We start from the raw sequence: 21,550 nt of genomic DNA, 5'->3' as shown, positions 1-21,550 counted from the left end.
CCCTCCCGTACAGATCGTGAAGCGTCGGACTTCGTGTCTGACTCGGACTCTCCACCCCCCCCTCCTTGCTGTTGAATCTCTAGGCTTTCGACTGGGGAGTTGGAGTCGAATGGTGGGATCTTCCACGAGGTTGTGCTCACAGCCGAAGCCGGGCTGAGTGCGGAGATCTCCCATCCACCCTCGACTCTGCCAGCCAGCCAATCACAGCTCAGAATTTGGCCATGCGCAGAACAGGAGACTCGTGGCGGCGGTGAGAAGCTTTGGGCATTCACAGAAAGGGAGACTTGTCCCAATCAGAATGCAGCGCGGGGAGGTGGTCCCGCCCTCTGAGCTCAGCTCCGGAGACACAAGTCAGCTGCTGTGCGGAGGAACAAGAGGACTCGAGCTGAGGTACGATTCCCGCCTGACCACGAGTCGAACCTGAGTCGTCTCGTGTGTCCGGAAGGGGCCAAGAGGTGCAGGTGGTTTTTCTAAGAACAGCAAGGACAGAACAACAGACTTGTTTCTCAGAGGTGGCTGGGTGGTTAATTGGTTTTTGGCTAGTTCTCTTTGTACAGGATATGGCTTATCTCGCTCCCTATGGGGCAATCAGTCTGCGGCTTTTGCTACATGTATCTTGGCATGTTTGCAAAAAGATGCTTCACAGAAAAATGTTTCAAACTTCTAAACTCTGTAGGTTTTAGCTAAGCAGGAGAGGCCTTTAAAATCAGCTTTTTGGGGTTCACCTTACAAATCTGTGGCTGGCATCTTCAGAGGTGTATCACAGAGGGAAGTCTGTTACAGTTTAGGTTAATTAATTTTTCTGTATTTCTTTCTCTCACTTTAGTTTATATATTATTTTATATAATATTCCCATTATGGTTACTCTTCTTCTTTTTCCTTTATTTTTCCTCTTCTACTTTGTTTATTTTTGGTCCTTTATTTCTGTATATCACCGATCATTTTTAAAGCTGTTTAATTATGTAATATTCTAAGTAAAGTTGATTAAATGAAGGATTTTTTAAAAATCCCGAGTCCATGGACATGCAGAACTGAGATGCTACAAGAAGACGCCTGCACCTTTGCCCGAAGTTGCGATACTGTAAGGAATCTGAAAGGACTAGAAATCAAGTAACTTCAGGAGTTCTTTATTTCTTAAACTTCATGATACACAGTACACGGAATGCAGACTCTGACCTTCCCCCCAAGGTTCGCCACTTTTACGGGCGGTTCTACTCCCACCCACAGCCCCAAACAGGTTCCCACGAAATAGAAAGTCAAGCTTCAAACATATATGATAAGCGCAGACAGCAAGGTTAACGAAAGCGGCCATCCCGGGCACGCAGCCCAGTTCGTGGAATGTTACCAAGGCCAGGCTGGCTGAAAAGAAAACAGAAATCAAACCACAACCTTACAGATACACTTGATATTTACTAGCCGCACCTCGACAGGCACTCAAGAGGACTTGGCAAAATCCCTCCTTTGATGAAGTGCCAAATCTTTGCAGCTGAAGCTCAATCCTGTCCCCCTCCAAAAGGAGTCAAAAGAGTCCAGACTTGTTCTGCAGGGTTGTCATTTGAGGAAAGGGGTACCTCCCACCCAAGGAAGGATGTGTAGTTAAGGAAGGATCTGAATGGCTGGAAGGGAGAAGACGTTGGAAGGGAACCAGGAGACAGGCAGTTACAGGGGATAGCTCTCATCATTGATTTACTAGAGCAAAAAAAGTCAGATTCAACTGTTCGTACAGTTTGTGTAGCTCATTGTACTACCTCTTGCTGACACACACTCTGCTTGACCGGACTGGATTTTATAACTCTTTGTAATTGGTTCAGAAAACTTCTCATTGTCACAAAATGGATTGGATGGATCCTCTTCCCATATTTTTCCTGTTTGTCCTTACGGTGACACTTTTTTTGAAAGCGGGCAGTTTCTGGAATGCCAACTGCCAAAATTCCCCCCCGGGACCAAAACCACTACCACTTATTGGAAGTCTCCACCTCCTGGATCTGAAGAGGCCTTACATAACCATGTGCAAGGTAAACTTTTGTTGTTGTGGTTCCTGTGGCAGTTGCATTCTGTTGATCATCTTGTTGGGCAGACAGAATTGCAATGGCACTACCCCAAGTGCTAGCTTGCAGGGTGTGAAATTTTAAAAAATGCAATGTGTTTTTGTTTTGCTCTTGCTTCGATAATTCTTTGCAAGATGGAGTTTTGCAGTGGGGTGCTATTACAGTAATGGCGAACCTATGGCACGGGTGCCAGAGGTGGCATTCGGAGCCCTCTCTGTGGGCATGAGCACAAAGAATTTGTCATATGGGGGACGGAGAATCACCCCCCACACACACACATCTAGGCCACTGAGCACGATGTGCGCGCACCACAGTGAGAAGGGAGGACTCGGCTGGCGGGCCTGGTGCCTGTGCTCCGGGTGGCTGCTGCCGAAGGGGGGGGGGCGCAGAGGAGGCAGAGTTGCTAGAGAGGCACAGAGCGGTGCGCACGGGACTTGCTAGAGGCTAGAGCAGGCTGGCCGCTGCTCGAACGAGTGGGGCAGAGGAAGAGGGAACCAACTGTTTTTTTCTAAACTAAAACCTCAGCATTCAGGTTAAATTGCCGTGTTGGCACTTTGCGAGAAATAAGTGGGGTTTGGGTTGCAATTTGGGCACTCAGTCTCAAAAAGGTTCACCATCACTGTGCTATTAGATCCATTGGTACAGAGGAACAGTCATTGTTCTATTACCAAGTTTAGCAGGACTGGCAGCTGTGTTTCTTCCTGGAAAAACAAGGTCTGGTCAAGTTTATCCCCACTCTGATCACAGCCAGAAATGACTACGGGAAATGCACGAGGGACTGTACCTACAGCTATCTTTGAATCCTGCTCAGGAAAACAATCCAGAATAAATTGAGTCAAAGCATATCTTAAGCACAGTTATGCTCTTGTGAGGCCATTTGAAGTTAGTGAGTTTAGAAAGGGGAAACTTTGGTTTAGTATCCTGGAGTATCCAGGGTCTGTTAATATTCAGGGTCTGATCACAACCTCTGGAAGAGAATAGTCCCAGCTGAGTCACTTTCTGGGATCCATCCCACCTGGAAAATAAGTTCTGCCGAAGTTTGGCTGTCAGACTTGAAGCTGGGTCAGATGAACCCTGAATCCAATTCTTTTGCCCAAGAGTGGCTTCGTAGCTGCTTCACAAGTGCCTTATCCATATGTAAGGTTACAAATAGACTGTAAGAAAGGACTTCTTCACCATTAATGGACTTCTTCACCATTATCCTTTGATAATGTGTGAATAAGACTCAAAGGACATTTTCTCTCTCGACTTGTTAGCAGTTCCATCCACACGCCACTGTGATTGAAGGCAAAACACTTATAATTGAAGCAATCATACCGTGTTCAGTTGTGGTAAAATGATGGGTCTGGATTTGCCATCTTGTTTCCCTAATCAGAATAATGTTTCTCACTTTTTCCTTTGTTTACTTTTCAGTTATCCAAGCAGTATGGGCCTGTGTTCAGCATTCAAATGGGAGCTCAGAAAATGGTAGTGCTGACAGGGTATGAGACTGTAAAGGAGGCTTTGGTGAACCAGGCCGATGCTTTTGCTGGGAGGCCCTTCATCCCAATGTTTGAAGAATTTAATAAAGGCTATGGTGAGGTTCCTCCATTCCTGTTGTTGCCACTCTACCTGTGATGCATAGCACTGAGAGTTCATCTCAAATGTTGTCATAGAAGATGCTCTCTATTTAAAGAACTAGGATACTTAAACAATAGCTTAAGAATGGTTTGATAACTTTTCAACTCTGTTCTGAAGTCCTATCGCCATTAGCTTATTCCTCTGCCATGGAGAAAGTGAAGAGAGAGAACTTTTCTCTATAATACTAGAACTTAGTGACACCCAGTGAAGTTGATGGGTAACAGATTCAGGACAGATGAAAAGAAATATTTCTTTACTTGATCAATAATTAGAATGTGGAATTCATTGCTAGTGGACATAGGGATGGCCATGAGCAGACATGATTCAAAAAGGGGATTAGACAGATTCATGAGGGACTGGTAAGTCACTTAATGGTGAAGAAGTCCATTAATGGCTACCAGCCGCAACAAGTAAAGAGAATCTCCATATTCATAGGCTGTTAAATTTTTCAAAGCCAGTCCTAGGAGGTAACATCTACCCTTCTATTCCTGGATCTAAATCAACTGCCTCAACTGGTATTAGCAGCTGCCTAACAATCACCTCCTGAAAAATGCTAGAACATTTTGTGGAGAGTGGGTCTTGCGGAGTATGCCATGTTATGTCTGGGTAATTTGCCATTCTGGGTGGGTAAATGGAAGTCCTATTACCTCTGCTTCCCCAATCTCACTCAGAAGATGTTTCCCCAGCCCTCTTGCAAAACTGCACAACAAGCCAGGAAAGCCCTGTGTGACTTACTTACTTACTTACTTACTTATTTCTTCCTTCCATTTCTATACCGCCCGATCCCTGGAGGGCTCCGGGTGGTGTACAACACAAATCAAACATCAAGCAGGAGCAGGTCATACAATTATGCAATATAAATACTTAATCTCCATCCCAGTAATTATCAATAAAACATCCTAAAATTCATATAAAACAGCGGATCTCAGTTAATAAATAAACAAACAAGAGGTGTCCAGAAAATCCTCAGTTTAAAACCTACCCCAAAAAGGGGGACAGCGGGCCCCTCAGTATGAGGGGACCCTGATGTAACAGCACCAGGCAAGGAGCAGTGAGGGGGCACCATATCAGCAGCTGGACACTCCAAAGGCCCAGTGGAACAACACTCTCTTACAGGCCCTGCGGAACTCACTAAGGTCCCGCAGGGCCCGGACGGATGGAGGGGGGGAGTGTTCCCACCAGGCTAAGACCCAGTGCTGTAAAGAGTCCCTGGCCCGATGTGGAGACTCCAACCGCATCATGGAAGGGAGCTGGGGACCACCAACAGATTGGCCTCTGCCCCGGCCCCATGAGAGAGCGAATAAAGGTTATATGGGGTAAAATGTCGATTCGAAGGTACAACTTCCCAAATTCTCAAAAATTTGTCCTAAAACTGTATCTGAAGAAGTAAGCACTGACTCACACCAGTTCATGCTGGAATAGATTTGGTCTCCAAGGAGCTGCTGGACTTGTTTTATTTAGGTACAGTAGACTAACTTCGCTAGTTGGAAATATCAGGAAAGACAACAGAGAGTTTAAGTAGAGTTGTAGGCACAAGCAGCTTGCTGTGTTGTTAATCAACGAGGGTAGGGAAGAAGACAAGGAGGCTTAGCTGCCACAATGGGAGATTGCAGGGTGGAGACAGCTGAAATGGTTGACAGGACAACATCACTTTAGGGTGAGAAACCCAGAAGTGACATCACCACGGCCTACATGCCATGCATTTTAAAAATTTCTAGATGTTGGCAAAACGCTAGAAGTAGAAGCTACCTGACCATGGCCACACAGCCCAGAAAACCCACAACAGCCAATGTACAAGCTCTTTATCATCACATTGTATCCATTGTAATGAATATTTCAGTTTATATTAAATAGGCAAATGAGGCCCCATGTGGATCAAAAAATCCACACAACTCCAAGTTTGCAGAAAAGTCATTCATTTCAAATGTATGTATTTGAGGGGACCATTCTATGTTGTCTACAATGTCTGCATATATAAAGACGTTACAGGAAAAAATGTCTAGTTTGGGTAGAATATTGAGTTGCATAGTAACCCAGAATTCCATACGGAAATATGACGGCTATGTTAAGCAGCCGTAGGCTGGAACAGGTGCTTGTTTACCTCTGCTATCAACTCCCCCACCACTGGGTAGGATTGAAGAGATGAACAGGCAGAAAGGGCAGGCTGCTGGAGGAAAAAAAACAAGACCAAATAAGTTGGGAAGGGACAGAATTCCCCATACACATAAGTCTTCACACGTGCCTCTATATAACCGGAATAGTCCTGCCAATTTGAAATCTGGCTTTCACTTCTGTTCAGGTATTATTTTCTCTCATGGTGAGAACTGGAGAGTGATGCGGCGGTTTGCGTTATCTACCTTACGGGACTATGGAATGGGCAAGAGGACTATCGAAGATAGGATTGTTGAGGAGTGTGGTTTCCTGATAAAGAGATTTGAATCTTATGAAGGTGGGTTGGTGTTCTCTGCTCTTTCACCATTGCAAAACAAATGAATTTCTAGTGCTTTATAGCCATGGCTTTGCCCCAAAGAATTCTAGCAACTGTTGCTTGAAAGCTCTGAAGTCGTTTGCCTCATATTTCTGATTTCTGTACTTACAGCTTCCTAGGTTCCCTGAGGAGATGGGAACTTTTTCTTTTTGATGAGAATTTTTAATTTATTTTACACATCTAAATAACACATACATAGAAAGATAAAGAGAAGATCCCAATTTAATCCCCCTCCCCCCTATAATAATAACACTAAATGAAAATAACACATACACAAATATTTACACATATGTATGTATTTATTTATTTTATTTATTTTCAAACTTATATACCGCCCAACCCCCGAAGGCCTCTGGGCAGTGAACAACATAAAATTCAAATATCAGTCAGTCATTAAATAACACGAATTAAAACGCAGCAGTTAATACATAATACAACATAGCAATGCCTGCCAGTCCGTCTTAGACCCTCCCGAGAGGAGAGAGAAAAAGAGGTGGGTCCTACGGATGGTAGTAGACCCTGTCCATAAAAAGGAAAGGAGGGGGGGTGGTATTTTCAGCAGCTGGACACTCCAAAAGCCCGGCGGAACAACTCCGTCTTGCAAACCCTGCGGAACTCACCAAGGTCCCGCAGGGCCCGGACAGCTGGAGGAAGAGTGTTCCACCAGGCAGGGGCCAGGGCTGTAAAGGTCCCTGGCCCGAGTGGAGGCCAGCCGCATCATGGAGGGGCCAGGGACTGTCAGCAAATTGGCCTCCGCTGAATGCAGAGGCATAGTAGGGACATATGGGGTAATGTGGTCCCGAAGGTATGAGGGTCCCAGGCCGCGTAAGGCCTTAAAGGTAAGCACCCATACCTTGAAGATAATTTGGAACTCAACCGGGAGCCAATGCAGGCGACACGCCTGTATAGAGTCGAGAGTGGTCACCGGAAGAGGTGCCCCAGCAGTGGAAGCAGACTTGCCGAATTTTGGACCAGTTGTATGGTGACCTCAAGGATGTAGGTAAGGGGGGTTTTTCTCAGGTTCACCCCCTGTTATATGTCCGAAGCTCCTCCCATTTGTTTTTTTTATTTTTTAGTGTTTTTTTGGTTTTTGGCCTTCAGGAGGTGCAGGTTTAGGCTACTAGCACCAAAATTGCAGGGATTTGTTGGGAGACTCTCCTGATGATACCACCCAGGTTTGGTGAGGTTTGGTTCAGGAGGTCCAAAGTTATGGACTCCCAAAGGGGGTGCCCCCATTGTTTCTAATGGGAGCTAATAGAAGATGAGGGCTACACCTTTGAGGGTCCATAACTTTGGACCCCCTGAACCAAACTTCTCCAAATCTGTGTGGTATCATCAGAAGAGTCTCCTAAAGATACCCTGGAAGTTTGGTGCTGCTAGCTCAACAATTGCACCCCTGACAGCAGGCAACCCCAAAACAATTTCCCCAGATTCTCCTTTTAAATCCACCCCCTTCGGCATGGATTTAAAGGGAGAATCTCAGGTCCCCAATATAAACATTGAAAATAATGCTGTTTCAGGGTGGGGGGATAATCTACCCCAAAACAGCATCACTTTCAATGTTGTTTTAACTGGGGATCTCAGATTCTCCCTTTTAAGTTGGATTTAAAAGAAGAACCTGGGCTCTAATTTAAACACCATTTAAAGTGATGCTGTTTGAGGGTGGATTCCAGCATCACAGTGGCTGCCCATGGGTGTTTGTGTGCAAAACTCAAGATTTTGCACCGGGATCCATTTTCCCTAGCTACACCTCTGCCTGGAGGGGAGGGCAGACAGAACTGCCAGCTGCCAGCTGGGAGCCCAGCCAGTGCCGGGGGGGGGGGTATGGTGGGGCAGGCGAATCTGCCATTCCTGGCCTTGGAGAGCTGCTTTTATAAGAACTGAGGCTGGGGGTGGGGCTTGGGGAGGCGTGGTCATGCCCCCGACCCCCCCCCTAAAAAATCTATACCTGCATCACTGGGTGACTTCTAGCTACCTCACTAAGGATCCAAGCATAAATCTAACGCTGTGCTTATAATTAATATCGACATTTTAAAACGTTTTGTTCTCCTTATAGAGTTGTCTTAATCCAATATGCTGTTTTCATTTAAGTCTGGAATCCTGCTGTTGTTTCTCTGTTTATATATATTTTCAATAAGTAGTCCACAAAGGATTTCCAGTCTTTCAGAAAATTGTCCATGTTCTTATCTCTTATAACCGCCGTCAGCCTTCCCATCTCTGCATACTCTGTGGTTTTCAAGATCCAGTCTAGTTTTGTTGGAATTTTGTTGTCCCTCCATTTATATGCATATAAAAAATCCTTTTTGCAGTTGTCATATGCATTAAAAAGTATTCTATATTGATCAGGAATATTTTTCCCCATCAATCCCAACAGAAATGCCTCAGGGTTTTTTTCAATTGTTATTTTCAAAGTCTTTTGCATTTAAAAAAAATATCCCAAAACAAATTTACCTGTTTACATGTTCACTGCTTTAAAAAAAAAGAGCCACCCTGTTGTTGTCATTTCCAGCATTTGTTTGATATTCCTTTATACATTTTAGACATTTTTTGGTGTTAAATACCATCTACACATCATCTTATAATAATTTTCTTTCAAGTTATAGCAAGCTGTAAATTTCAAATCTTTTTTCCATAATCTTTCCTGTTGCTCCATTTGTATACTTTCCCCCACATTTTTATCCCATTTTACCATCACTGATTTTACTCCCTCTTCCTCCGTATCCCACTTCAATAACATCTTGTACATTTAGTAATCAATTTATCATCATTTATACATAGGTTACTTTCAAATTCTGTCATCTGTCTGGCAAAACCTGTAGTTTTGTTGTCCGCTTTGAATGTTTCTAGTAATTGATAATAATGGAAATAACTATATATTTTTATTCATCCAGTGGTTTAAGTCCCATTTCTCATTCTGGTACGACAACAATTCTCAGTAAGTAAGCCACTCCTCCTGCATATTCACTTCTTTTCTTGAAAATGCTTCTTGGGGACAATCATAAGGGAGCTACCATACTCAGAGGCCACTCCTTCTAACATAGTGATTTGTAAATTCTTTATGAATCTTTGCTTTATTGTACCACAAGTAACCATGCCCCCCAAATCTTCTATCAAACCCCTCCAGGTCCAACGTCTAGTATTCTTCAACATCACAGGACATTTTTGAAGTCATTAATTTGTAGGGTCACCGTGAATCAGAAGCAAATCAATGGCACCACACACACACACGCACGCACGCACGCACTTGCCCAGCATCTGCATGCGCACACACACACACACACCAGCGTGCCTGCTCTTTCTGGGGTCCTAAGCCATTGAAAGGCATAAGTAACAGTAACAATCTTTGCTAGTTAAATATTCCCTTCTTTTTAAATCTTGTAGGAAAACCATTTGAGAACACTGCAATTATAAATGGTGCTGTTTCCAATATTATAGTATCAATATTACTTGGCAAACGATTTGAATATGATGATTCCACATTTGTAAGACTGCTGAGATTGATCAGTGAAAACCTTCGGCTTTTTGGGAGCCCTTCAGTCCAGGTAACTCTTTCATTTTAAATCATTCTCTGTCTCTCTCTCTCTCTCACACATATACACTCACAGGCACACACAAGCAAAATAAGAGTTTGGATGTATACCCCACCTTTCTCTCCTATAAGAAGTCATAAAACCTTCCCTTCCCACTTGTGAGATAGGTGGGGCCTGATAGAGTTTGAAGAGAACTGTGACTAGCCCAAGGTACTCAGCAGGATTCATATGGAGGAGCGGGGAAACAAATCCAGTTTAACAGATAAGATTAGAGTCTACCGCTCTTAACTACTACACAGTGCTGATTCTACACTACACACACAGAAATAGCCTGTCAGTTTAATAAAGGTGTAAATGTGTGAAACTGTAACTGCTTAAATTGGAGTTTTGCTTTCCCTTGTAAATAACCAACACTTGTTACATTCCTTACCTTATCAGTTGAAGCCACTAAGCTTTGAGCCCTTTTAAAGAAGGCAATAACCTTCTAACGAAGACAATATACTTATCTTTGTGTATGTTGAAAATCACTACAGTAGAAGGGGAAGGGGAAAACAATGAAAATTACCTATTCCTATTCTTGTCTCCCTGTGCTTTTTGCCAAATTTTGCCAAATCATATCTAAAATTCCTGGCTGCTCAACTACAAATCCATATTGGACTGACTGCACAAGGACTCTGCTCACTTCATTGAAAAAATCAGCAATCTTAAACTCAACCCCAATGACAAACTGATCATCTTTGATGTGGTTTCCCTATTCACCAAGGTCCCCATAGCAGACACCATGGCACTAATTAACTGGAAATTCCCAAAAGACATCACAGCCCTGTTTCAATATTGCCTCACTACTATCTACTTCCAGTGGGATAATGAATTCTGTGAACAGAAAAATGGAGTAGCCATGGGTAGCCCTCTTAGCCCTGTAATAGCAAATTTTTATATGGAATACTTTGAGGAACAAGCCCTGGAAACAGCACCAAAAAAGCCCACCATATGGTTCCGTATGTGGATGACACATTCACCATTTGGAGCCACGGTTGAAGAAGAACTAAACAAGTTCCTAGACCATATCAACAAGATCCACCCAAACATCCAATTTACTATGGAAAAAGAAAACGAAGGAAAACTGCCATTTCTAGATGTCTTAGTCATCTGCAAACCAAACCAACAATTGGGCCACACAGTATACAGAAAACCTATGCACACTGATAGATATCTACACAAAAACTCCAATCATCATCCAGGACAAAAAAAGAGCACCATAAAAACTTTGCAGATTCTCTAAGTATTAATTGTTCGGTGCAGTGGAGGCTGGAGTAGAATGGAGAGAAAGAGAGAGAAAGATGTGAAGATTGTGTTATCCTGTGCCTGTTTGACTTCATAATTTACCATTTTTGCCTGGCAGGTCCTGACACCATGCCTGCTCTTGACTATATTTCTGTCTGGTCTTGGACTCTCCTTGCAGATCCTGATTTCTGCCCTGATTTTATTCTGTCATGTCCAAATAATCTGTTGTCTCTGATCCTCTGGTAGCTTGAATTGTGTGTTGACTCTGGGCTTTTCATTAGATATCTGACAAAGGGAGTTTTGACTCTTGATGACTTTATTCCCAAAATCTTGTTGGTGTCCGAAGTGCTACTGGACCCAAATCTAACTCTGCTTCAGTTGCTTCAGTGTAGTGGTGCTTCAGTGTGGTAGCATATGAACTCTAATCTGGAGAACCAGGTTTGATTCCCCACCCTTTCACATGAGCAGCACACTCTGGGTGACCTTGGGCTAGGTGTCTTGTGGAGGGAGGAAGGGAAGGATTTTGTAAGCCTCTTTGAGACTCCTTATGGATAAGAAAAACAGAGGCATAGCTGGGCCAAATTGCGCCCGGTTCTACATTATTTGTTCTACATTTTCCGCCCCCCATGCCCCCCCAACACCCCACCCGCGGCACCCCCCCTACGCGCCCCCCTCCCCCCTTCCCACATTTATCTTAGTTCCTTTCCTTTTTCAGGCTGCAAAAGGCCTGTTCTCAGTAAAAACGCCTTGATGGGAACTATACTTCCCAGGAGACCTTGTGAACCCCAAGGTCTCCTGGGAACTGGATTCCCTCAGGCATTTCTACGGAGGAACCCCTAATGAGGGAAGGGGGGTGCCTGCTTACAGACCACCCCTTATGGGAGTAGCTGCAGGGGAGAGGGAGACGAGAGCACAGAGGCGATTTTTGTGCCCTCAGGCATGCGCCCGGTGCACAGCGCACCCCCTGTCCCCTTGTAGCTCCGCGACTGAAGAAAAGTGGGGTATAAATCCCAACTCTTCTTCTTCATCATCATTTGTAGAGTAGTCAATGAGAAAGCCCCACAAAGGCTCAAGTCTGCTGGGTACCGAAGCATGTTTCAAATATAGTTCCAAGAGTAATGTGGCATCTTTTTATGTCATTGATTATTCCTTTGTAGAAAATGAGCAAAGATATTGGTGCAAAAATACTTTGAGATTGTTGCCTGGGAACAGTCAGTAATCTTTTTTTTCTTACTCGTATTTTATTCCTTTAGTTGTATAACATGTTTCCTGCTCTGGGCTTCCTTTTTGGAGCTCACAAGACTGTCCTGAATAACAGAGATGAGCTGCACGTCTTCATACAAGCCACCTTCGTAGAATATCTTAAAGAACTGGATGCAAACGACCAGAGAAACTTGATTGATTCTTTCCTTATTCGGCAGCAAGAGGTGACACCATCTTTTAAATATATCAGTAATCCCAGATGAACTTTGAACCTCTGAGATTTAAAGATGTGTTTCTCATATCAAGTATATGGCTAATTGGTAAGGAATCTAGGTTGGGGAAAGATCAGCCTGTCAAACTAGCAAGAATTTCTTAATTTTCAGTAGTTGCTAATATATGACCAGAACTGTCTCTGGAGGACACAGGCAACAATAAAATCAATAAAATCCTACGATTATTTCTTGGCACCAGTATTCCACTAAGAGATAACAATTAAAATTAACTATATCCCTTAAAATTGCATTCATGCCACTCAAAAGAGGAAAGGGAAGAAAACAAAAAGAGGGTAGATGGTTGCTCTCTTCAACCATAAGCTGAAAACTGAAGACAGGTGAAAATCCCAAATAAACTGATATTTTTGCTAAATGGCAGACCACACAGCTCAGAAAACCCACAACAGCCAAATGACAATTCAAATCACATTTCTCCAAAGCCATGGGAATCTCCATCTTAGAGGTCTATTTTTACCAATCAGAGCCATACACCATCTAGTTCCGACATCACATATCCTGGTAGTAGGCTCCTGAGACTTCCCTTTCAAACCAGTAGCGAGCGGGGTCAAAGAGCTTTCTTGTCCCTTTGGTACTTAGGATGGTCCAATGTGAAATGGAACTGAATACCTTATTGTAATGTAATCTATGGTTGAAGATGTTCTAGATGGCCATCTGGTGCCTTCGTAAATTTTAGGATTTGTCACACTTATCATCAGCCTCATTTATTTAGTTCTGGGGTCCCCCACCTTTTTGGGCTTATGGGTGGCTTTGGAATTCTGACACAAAATGGTGGTCACAGTAACAAAATGGCTGCCAGAAGAGGCAGGAAGTAAGGTTATGAATAACTGTCATAGTAATTTATCAACATTTAAGGCCAAAGCTCTGTATAGTAGCAAGTTTTTGAATCCGGAGCAGCCAATCAGAATGCCTGCTTGCCACAAGCCCCATTTGACCCTGCACACTTTCTAAAAACACTTGATAGGCACAATGGCACCAGTGGTGGGATTCAAATAATTTAACAACTGGTTCGGGTGGTGGGATTTAAATAATTTAACAACTGTTACAAGCATCATTTTAACAACTGGTTCTTCTGAAGTGGTGCAAACCTGCTGAATCCCACCACTGAATGGCACCCATGTGCACCACGTTGGAGACCCTTAATTTAGATACTCATAACCTGTTGTTCTCTCCAAGAAGGCTGTAATGTGTAAACATGGTTATATGGGAACAGGTAGTCCTTCAAAGTTTGGATCACAGAGGTTGCTCATTAGCGGGATGAGTGTATGGCAAAATCCAGCCCCCAAACCACCTAATTTTGATTGGTCCTAATAAACAGCCACAACTACGAGCTGTTGGAAGCGGTGGCTAAATTTTCAAATGGTGTTATTTTAACTCGTCAGAAGTTGTAAAGGCTGTTATTATCTTGCTAAGTCAATCTTAAACTATTTATATGCCATTAAAGGTATTCAAAATCGAAATCGAAATCGATTGGTCTTAATAAAATGTATTACTTGGCTTTTGTTTTTGAATTTTGCTTTGGACCCGTGTGGTTACCTGCAAACATTTTCTTTTTTCACATATCTCAGAGATATTTTTCCCTTATTTATCAGTGCTTTCTTTTTCTTGCCATAGGAGAAGACCCAGTCGAATGGTTTTTTTAATAATGAAAACCTTAAGGCAGTGGTGGTTAACTTATTTGCTGCTGGCACAGAGACCACTTCAACAACTCTATGCTGGGGCCTGTTGTTAATGATGAAGTACCCTGAAATTCAGAGTGAGTGTTTTCCATCAGCTGGGTAACTGATCTCATCTGGAGAGCAGTTGTAATTCTAGGTGATCTCCAGTCCTCACCTGGAGGTTTGCAACCTTTATTCCCACGGAGGAAATGGCTGCTTTGGAGGGTGGAATCTATGACATGATACTCTTCTGAAGTCCCTCCCCTGATCAAACTGCACCCTCCTCAGGCTCTGTCCTACAAATCTCCAGGTTTTCCCAACCTGGAGTTGCCCACTGTATCTCCTTCACACTCATCAACAAATATTTCTTTATCTGCCCTTCTGTCTTCCCCACTGCCCCCACCATTATAGCCTCTACCTAAAAACACTGTGACCCAGTGGTGTAATGCCTGCTACTGGGCCAGGCGTACTTCCATCATAGGGAACCCTCAAATACTTATGAGGTGGCACCTCAATTTTCCCTATATTTCCCCTGTCTACACTATTTCCTCTTCCTATCCTTTATTTTTTCCTGCCTCATTCTCTCCTTTGCTACCATTTATCCAATTACTTTATATCTGCCTCCCATCTTTAGATATATTCATTATTTATTTACTTTTTAACCCCTCTATATTCAACTGAGGCCTCTCCTCTACCCCAAACCTACCCTCCTTATAACGTGCCACAAATTCTCCAGGATTTCTAAACCAGGAGCTCACAACCCTAGTCAAGCCTAGCCCCAAGATCCTCCCTCAAAGACCAAAAAAGGCCTGAAAAGGGCTATGCCTGCTCTCCTTTGCTTTCTGTGACAGAACCAACTCTTAGAACACTGTGGTTGCCTAGTTACAACTAAGCTTAAGTGATGCTGGGAAAAAATTGGTAAAATTTGGCTTTGGCTTGATTTGGCTGTAAAATTATTGTTATAGCTGAATCAGCTGAATCCCTGATTCGGTATACCCAAATATATTCGGATATACCGAAAAATTCGGGTTTGTTTGAATTTTCTGTATTTTGTAGTGTTTTTTCGGTTTTTGGCCTGTAGGTGGCGCATATTTTAAGCTAGTGGCACCAAATCTCAGGGTATCTTCAGGAGACTCTCCTGAGGATACCACCTAGGTTTGGTGAAGTTTGGTTCAGGGGGTCCAATATTATGGACCCCCAAAGGGGTGCCCCTATCCCCCATTGTTTCCAATTGGAGCTAATGGGAGATGGGGGTAACCATTTGAGCGTCCATAAAATTGCACCTCATGAACCAAACTTCACCATATCTGGGTGGTATCATCAAGAAAGTCACCTGAACATACCCTGAAAATTTGGCACCTCTACCTTAAAAAGTGTGCACTCTACAGTCACCCCCAGAAATTCCCCTTTGGCTTCAATAGAGCCAAGTCAGATCAGAGAATCTGCAAGGATCTTCAGCAAGTTCTATGATGGGAAAAAGTAACTGTTTTTCCCACCATAGACTTCAATGGGGCTTGCTGTTATGTTCCACCTGCTCCATGTCAGAACCTTCTTGAACCAGACAATTGAAACAGTTGTCATGAACAATGATTTCTTTATTGCAGGTAAGATAAACTCCGTACAACCTTAAAGACGTCTCTGGCTGGTCCAGCCAAGATATATCAATCTTAAAGCAACCCACATGCCCATCTCCCCCGCCCCCATACAATTTCCCAGCAGTACTACAGACAAAAACATGTGGCTTTCACTAGCTCAGCAGAGAGAGATAAGCAAGCAGGAAGCAGCAAATGGACAGAGTTCACACAGGAATTTCACACAGATCAGAGTTCCCATCCCCCAGTACTCCAGCCCCCCCCCACCCGACACTCCACCTGGGAGGCTATGAAAAGGAAAGTGAAGTCTTCCCTTCCTATTTCCCCTTCCATCTGCCTCTCTGCCCTGCTTTTCCTCTGGCTGGTCAGGGCTGCCTCCTCGCATCTTCTATCCTGGCCTTCCCTAAATCCACACTCAGCCTTGCTTCTGACTATGCCTCACCTTGCTGCTGCCTGGCTCTCAGCTGTCACCCTCTGTATGGTTGCCAGTTCTCAATTGGGAAATACTTGGAGATTTTGGGGTGGAGCCAAGGAAGAGCAGGATTTACTGAACTGATTATGTCTTGGAGGTATTATTAGCTGAAGGTAACCAAAAACAAGTCTTTCAGTCCTGTTCTCTCCCTCCCCCCATTCTCAACATTGCTGACTGAGTGCTGGGCTCTAAGCAGTAATCAGTCAGGAATGCTGAGAAGGTTGCAGGGTGGAGGGGTAATGGAACCGACAGCAAGTTTTTTGGTCCCTTTTCCCCCTCCCACCGTACTCTTCTCAGCATTGCTGAATGCTGCGCTGCTTAGGGTAATATGCAGGCTTGGTCGGCATGGCTTGTATTGTTTTGGCAATGCCGATTCGGATTGTCGAATCAATACAATAACTTGTTTTTAGATTGGCTTGCATTTGGGTGGCTTTTTTAATTCGGCTAATCGCACTCTGATTCAGCTTTTTGGGCAATCCAGACATGCTGAATCGCCAAGCCGAGTTACAATCCATGAGAGAATCTGTTACTTAAAGCTACAGTGACTCATTTTATTAATTTAACATTTTAACTCCTCCCCACAACTTTTTTTTAAGATTTCACATTTTTCTGCAAATTTGGCCCCTTTTTGGACACTTTTCAGAATTGTATAAAGATCTTTCTTGCACATTCGCAACTCTAGCCACTGGATCAATGTTTTATTTTCTCAGACAAAGTCCAAGAAGAAATTGCACGGGTAATTGGGTCTGCTCAGCCACGGACAGAACACCGTGCAAAAATGCCATATACGGATGCAGTAATCCATGAAATCCAGAGGTTTTCTAATATTCTCCCAACGAACGTACCACATGCAACCACTATGGATGTCACATTTAAAGGCTACTCCATTCCCAAGGTGATCAGTCTTATTTCTTTGCATTAACTTTACGACCTTTGTTCAGTTAAATATGGCATCTCAATTCATTTATTCATCAGAAGACCCTGTTTTCAAATATTTTGTGGAAGTAAGTTGCCATGCTAAATCTCATTATTTATTTTTATTTATTTGTTAAATTTATATCCCGTCCTAATCCCATAGGGCTCAGGGTGGGTCACAACATAAAATATACAATGAGTCTAAGTTTCTGGATCAAAGGCAGGCCAACATGGAGTGAATTGCAGTAGTCTTTTCTCGAAGCGACCGTTGCATAAATTATAGTGGTGAGATCCTATTTAGAGAGATATGGAGCCAATTGCCTTGCCTGCCGCAGATAGAAGAACATGGTCTGGATTGTCCTGGTGGCCTGGTCTTCCAGTGATTAGCTGGAATTCAAGGTCATACCCAGACTCTTGGCTGATGTGGACAATTTAAGATCCGCATCACCCAAGATTGGCAGCCAGAAATCTACAGGTCTCTCCCGCCGATCAAGCCAGAGAAACTCTGTCTTCACTGTATTCAGACTCAGTCTGCTCGCTCCTAACCAACTTGCCACAGCTTCTAAACAATGCTGGAGAGCCTCATGGGCAGAGGCTGGCCGGCCCTCCATTTTGAATATGAGCTGGATTTCATCAGCATATTGGTGACACCCAAGCCCAAAGCTCCACACCAACTGTTGCATGTAGATGTTAAACAACATTGGGGAGAGAATGGCCCCCTGTGGCCCCCTGCATTCAATGTGGTACTGCTTGGAGACCCCACCCCCTGATGATATCTGCAACCCCCAATCAAGGAGAAAGGAGACCAGCCAGGATAGTGCTGACGACTCCTGTATCCCTGTGCTAGCAAGGCAATTTAAGTGTAAGAGAAGTAAGTACTTCTTGGACCTTTTGGTTAAAATGCTGTGAATCAACTAGCTGTGGTTGACTCTTGCCAAAATATTTTCAACTTTTTAATGTTTTCCACTAAAGTCTAATAATTACTTTGCTTTCCTTATGCTTTTCACATTTGGGTTAACATGTAGGGCTGCCATTTTCTTTGAAGGGTCTATAGAACTTTAGCTAGAAGCTTTGGCTGGCTTACTCATCTTCTTCATTTGAGTCTGTAACGGAGGCTAGCGCCAACCGAGCAGGCACACACCAAAAGCTCCTCAGGAGTTCCTGTCAGCCTTACTCTGACTGCCACACCTTGGGTATACTGATAGCTCTGTGAGGGAATTTTTACTTTTCTCTCCAAAACTGACTACTCTGACCATGCTGAATTGGAGGACCCTTAAATGACTCTTAAGGCTTATTAACTGGCCAACAAAGATGAAACATTTATTTACAGAATTACAAGAAAATAAATTGCAGAAATAGTTAAACTTTCCTTTTTCTCTGGCAGGAATATTTTACTAAGCACTTTAGTTGTTTCAGATGTTCTGTTATAGTTTCCAGACAGTTCTCTGACTCAGATTTAACAAAACTTCCTTCTAAACTTCCTTCATAGGGAATATTTTTCCTTCACAGAACTTGACAAATACTTAAATATCCAACTCCTTTCACTAAAAGAGAGGCACACTGGGCTTACCAGAGCAGGCTCTGGGGTATTTCCCCTGGAAACCCACTCCTGACTCTGTTAATTAAATAACACACACCCTCAGAGACTGCAATTGGTCTCTGGTGCTACTGGATTTTAGTCTACTTTTTCTACTACCGATCAACAAGGCTACCTCTTGAAACAATCTTCATGGCCTTACTTGCTGGCTGATATGCTCAAGTACCACAGGTTTTATGCCTTTATATATTATTTATAGGTCAAAATCTTCCATCTAGTCCAAACAAATTAGTTTATTTGTTATCAGATATTAATTCCTGGCTACTACTGCTGGGTTGGTGCCGAGCAGTCGCTCTTCGTTGAGCTCCTCCACCTTTTAAAGATAAGTTTTAAATTTCTCCTACCCTTTGTAGTTTTATCTCTTAGCATTTAGCACTTTCTTTTAAATTAGAGCTTTCTGTTGCAATTTTGTTGAGACAGACTATAATAAAGAACCTTCTGAGTTGATATTTTAAAACCAGGCTAAAATCCACAATACTTTAATAATAGCAGTGCTGACTAATGAGTCTGTTTCCCTTTTGTTTTTTAAACAAGTTGTGTACTTCTGAAGCCTGGAGCTTCCCTATCATCAGGTGTGGTTGAGAAAACTAGCTGGTTTGGTTTTATTTTATCTTTATTTTTATTTTCTTTGGCTCAAATCCAGAGAGTTTGAGGGGTTTTTTTTTTTTTTTTGCTGTGGCTCATTCCCTGACCAGCTGGTGTGTGGAAGACGCCACAGCCCCAACTCCTCAGCTAAAAGCCCTTGAGACTTCTACTAAAGTTTTGTTTCTTTTTTAACAATTAACCAGCTGGCTTCATAAGGTCTTCTGTTTCTATATTTATATATGGATTTCTTTCTAATTGAACTTCTGAAGTTTAATGAACTTTTGAAGTTTGCTCCTTAACCCTTTAGAAGCTACTTCCAGTATTTTTTACCAGCCCCTTGTCCATCTTAAGCGTCTGTTTTAGCTTAGTGTAAATAATTGCTCCTGTGTGAATATTTTTACTCATTGTCTGGATTGTTTTTTGCATAAACGGCTGCTATCTAGAGAAATGAAGAACGGGTAGGAAACGGTACCTTTCATCCCCACACTCTCCATGCCAGAAGTCTAGTAAACAGACTAAAATTGACCAGTTTTTCACCGACAATTCCTCCAGAGTGGAGGCACTAATTGAGGGCTTAACATCTATCAAATAGATTTGCCTCCATTGAAGCTTTCAACCTGGAGCTGGAGGATATGGTTTCCAAGTCCCTGCAGAAGAAGTTTTTTGGCAACAAGCCCATCTCCAACTGGTTTTAGGAAAACAGGATGCTATAATTCCAAAGTTTACAAAAGCCTCCAAACAAGCAAATAAAGAACTAACAACACATGACAATTCTATACATTTGACAGGTAAACTTTTCTCTTAAATGAGTTGATTTTAATTTCTAAAACTTCTTGACCTACTTTTAATAAATTTTACCAACCCTGGGGGCCTAGAATTAGACTTGATCTCCCATCAAACCTTTTAAAGACACAAGCTTTCAGGAAATGGATCTGACGCGGTAGCTCACTTTTATTCAGACACTGCCCATTGGCCTTCAAGGCCTACGCCCACCCGGCAAAGTTAAAGCTAGTTAATATGAATTCGTTAATTACCTGCAAAAAAGAGCAAGTGGTGTCTGTATATTGGACATTCCAAGCTAAACCAAAATAGGTGGTCAAATTATAGTGCAATTAGGGTTCTCTTTGAGCCAGTTGTTAAAGTGTGCTCCAAACAAGCACTCAGTTGACTTCATATGAATACTTTGCCCCTGTGGGATTACTATAAAAGAATTGCCCTAACTTTTAAGGTACATCTAAAATGCCTTCACTATTGTTGAAACATCTCCACTTTTTTTTTTCCAGAAGGTAATAGATATTAAAAAATTACAATAGTCGTTTCTTTTAGGAATACTACTATCCACAGACTCCATTGAGGGACACCCATGCTACACCTGACAAGAGAGAAATGCAAAATTTAAAGGAGTTCAACAAAGCGACTGCATTGTTAAGGAAACCCTAACAAAACTGGACCCTCTTTCAGAAGCTTTCTACCAAAGGAATCAAAGAACTAGCGGATGAGTGGGAAGCAACTTGAGATGTCCCTGAATGAAATCCACTCTTCCCACCAACATATCCTTTGAGGAAGTGGAGGATGTTTCATGGCGCCTCAATTCTGCTCTTACCAATTCTGTTCCAGAGGCCTTGGGAGATGTATTATGCTCATGAAATTCCCCTTCTTGCCCAACCTTACTTGGCCTACTAATCCTGCAATTCAAAGTTACTGGTTCTCCAGATAACTCTCCTAATGAAGCTAATTTCATGCGTGCCCATAAGTAAAAAAGGGGAAAAGTTGTCTGATAAGATGGTCACAAATTGAGTTTGAAATTGGACTTAAGATCTACTGGAAGTGCTTCAAACTGGACTCAACCACAAAGCCCAAAGAGAAAAACGTGAAGAGCTTGGAGCTGGCTGAACTTTTCAGCTCCTAATGGATAATAATTGCCCCTCTGGATTTCGTGATCTTCTTTCTATTGGCCTTCAAGCAAGATCTTAATTCGATATTTTCAGCCCTCTGCACCTGCACTTCCGGTCCAAAGAAACTTCATTAAATCCGTAACAGCTCAAGTCCACCACTATGACATCATCCCGAATAACGGCTCAACTGCGCATGAAACACCGGAACAATTTCCAGAGTACCCATATCAGTCACACACCCAGACATGAACTCTCTACAGTTAATAACAGAATTTCATCTAATGGATGTGTACACGGTACTCTCAGTCACAGATCCACACCACTGGACGGTACAGCCTGATCAGCCAGAAATTTCCTGCACTTATCGACATCA

The 21,550-nt window shown here is 42.9% G+C and overlaps 1 protein-coding gene across 3 annotated transcripts in view; it reads left to right on the top strand.

Moving 5' to 3' along the window:
• Positions 1-1,643: 1,643 nt before the first annotated feature.
• The window catches only part of LOC125428749 (cytochrome P450 2K6-like), a 51,074-nt gene continuing 31,167 nt past the window's right edge, over positions 1,644-21,550 (top strand). Inside the window, exons 1-7 of one of the 3 annotated variants that reach the window (XM_048489363.1) lie at positions 1,644-2,015; positions 3,462-3,624; positions 5,968-6,117; positions 9,538-9,698; positions 12,224-12,397; positions 14,078-14,219; positions 16,896-17,080. In XM_048489363.1, coding sequence (XP_048345320.1) covers positions 1,833-2,015; positions 3,462-3,624; positions 5,968-6,117; positions 9,538-9,698; positions 12,224-12,397; positions 14,078-14,219; positions 16,896-17,080 — 1,158 coding nt within the window. In that variant the 5' untranslated portion in view covers positions 1,644-1,832. The remainder of the gene's footprint in view (positions 2,016-3,461; positions 3,625-5,967; positions 6,118-9,537; positions 9,699-12,223; positions 12,398-14,077; positions 14,220-16,895; positions 17,081-21,550) is intronic. The other 2 variants (XM_048489365.1, XM_048489364.1) reach the window with 2 other exon arrangements.

This window comes from Sphaerodactylus townsendi, linkage group LG03 (genome assembly GCF_021028975.2).
Source record: "Sphaerodactylus townsendi isolate TG3544 linkage group LG03, MPM_Stown_v2.3, whole genome shotgun sequence".
Lineage (NCBI taxonomy): Eukaryota > Metazoa > Chordata > Lepidosauria > Squamata > Sphaerodactylidae > Sphaerodactylus > Sphaerodactylus townsendi.
Note: the sequence above shows the minus strand (reverse complement) of the source record. Positions and strands in the feature narration are given on the sequence as shown.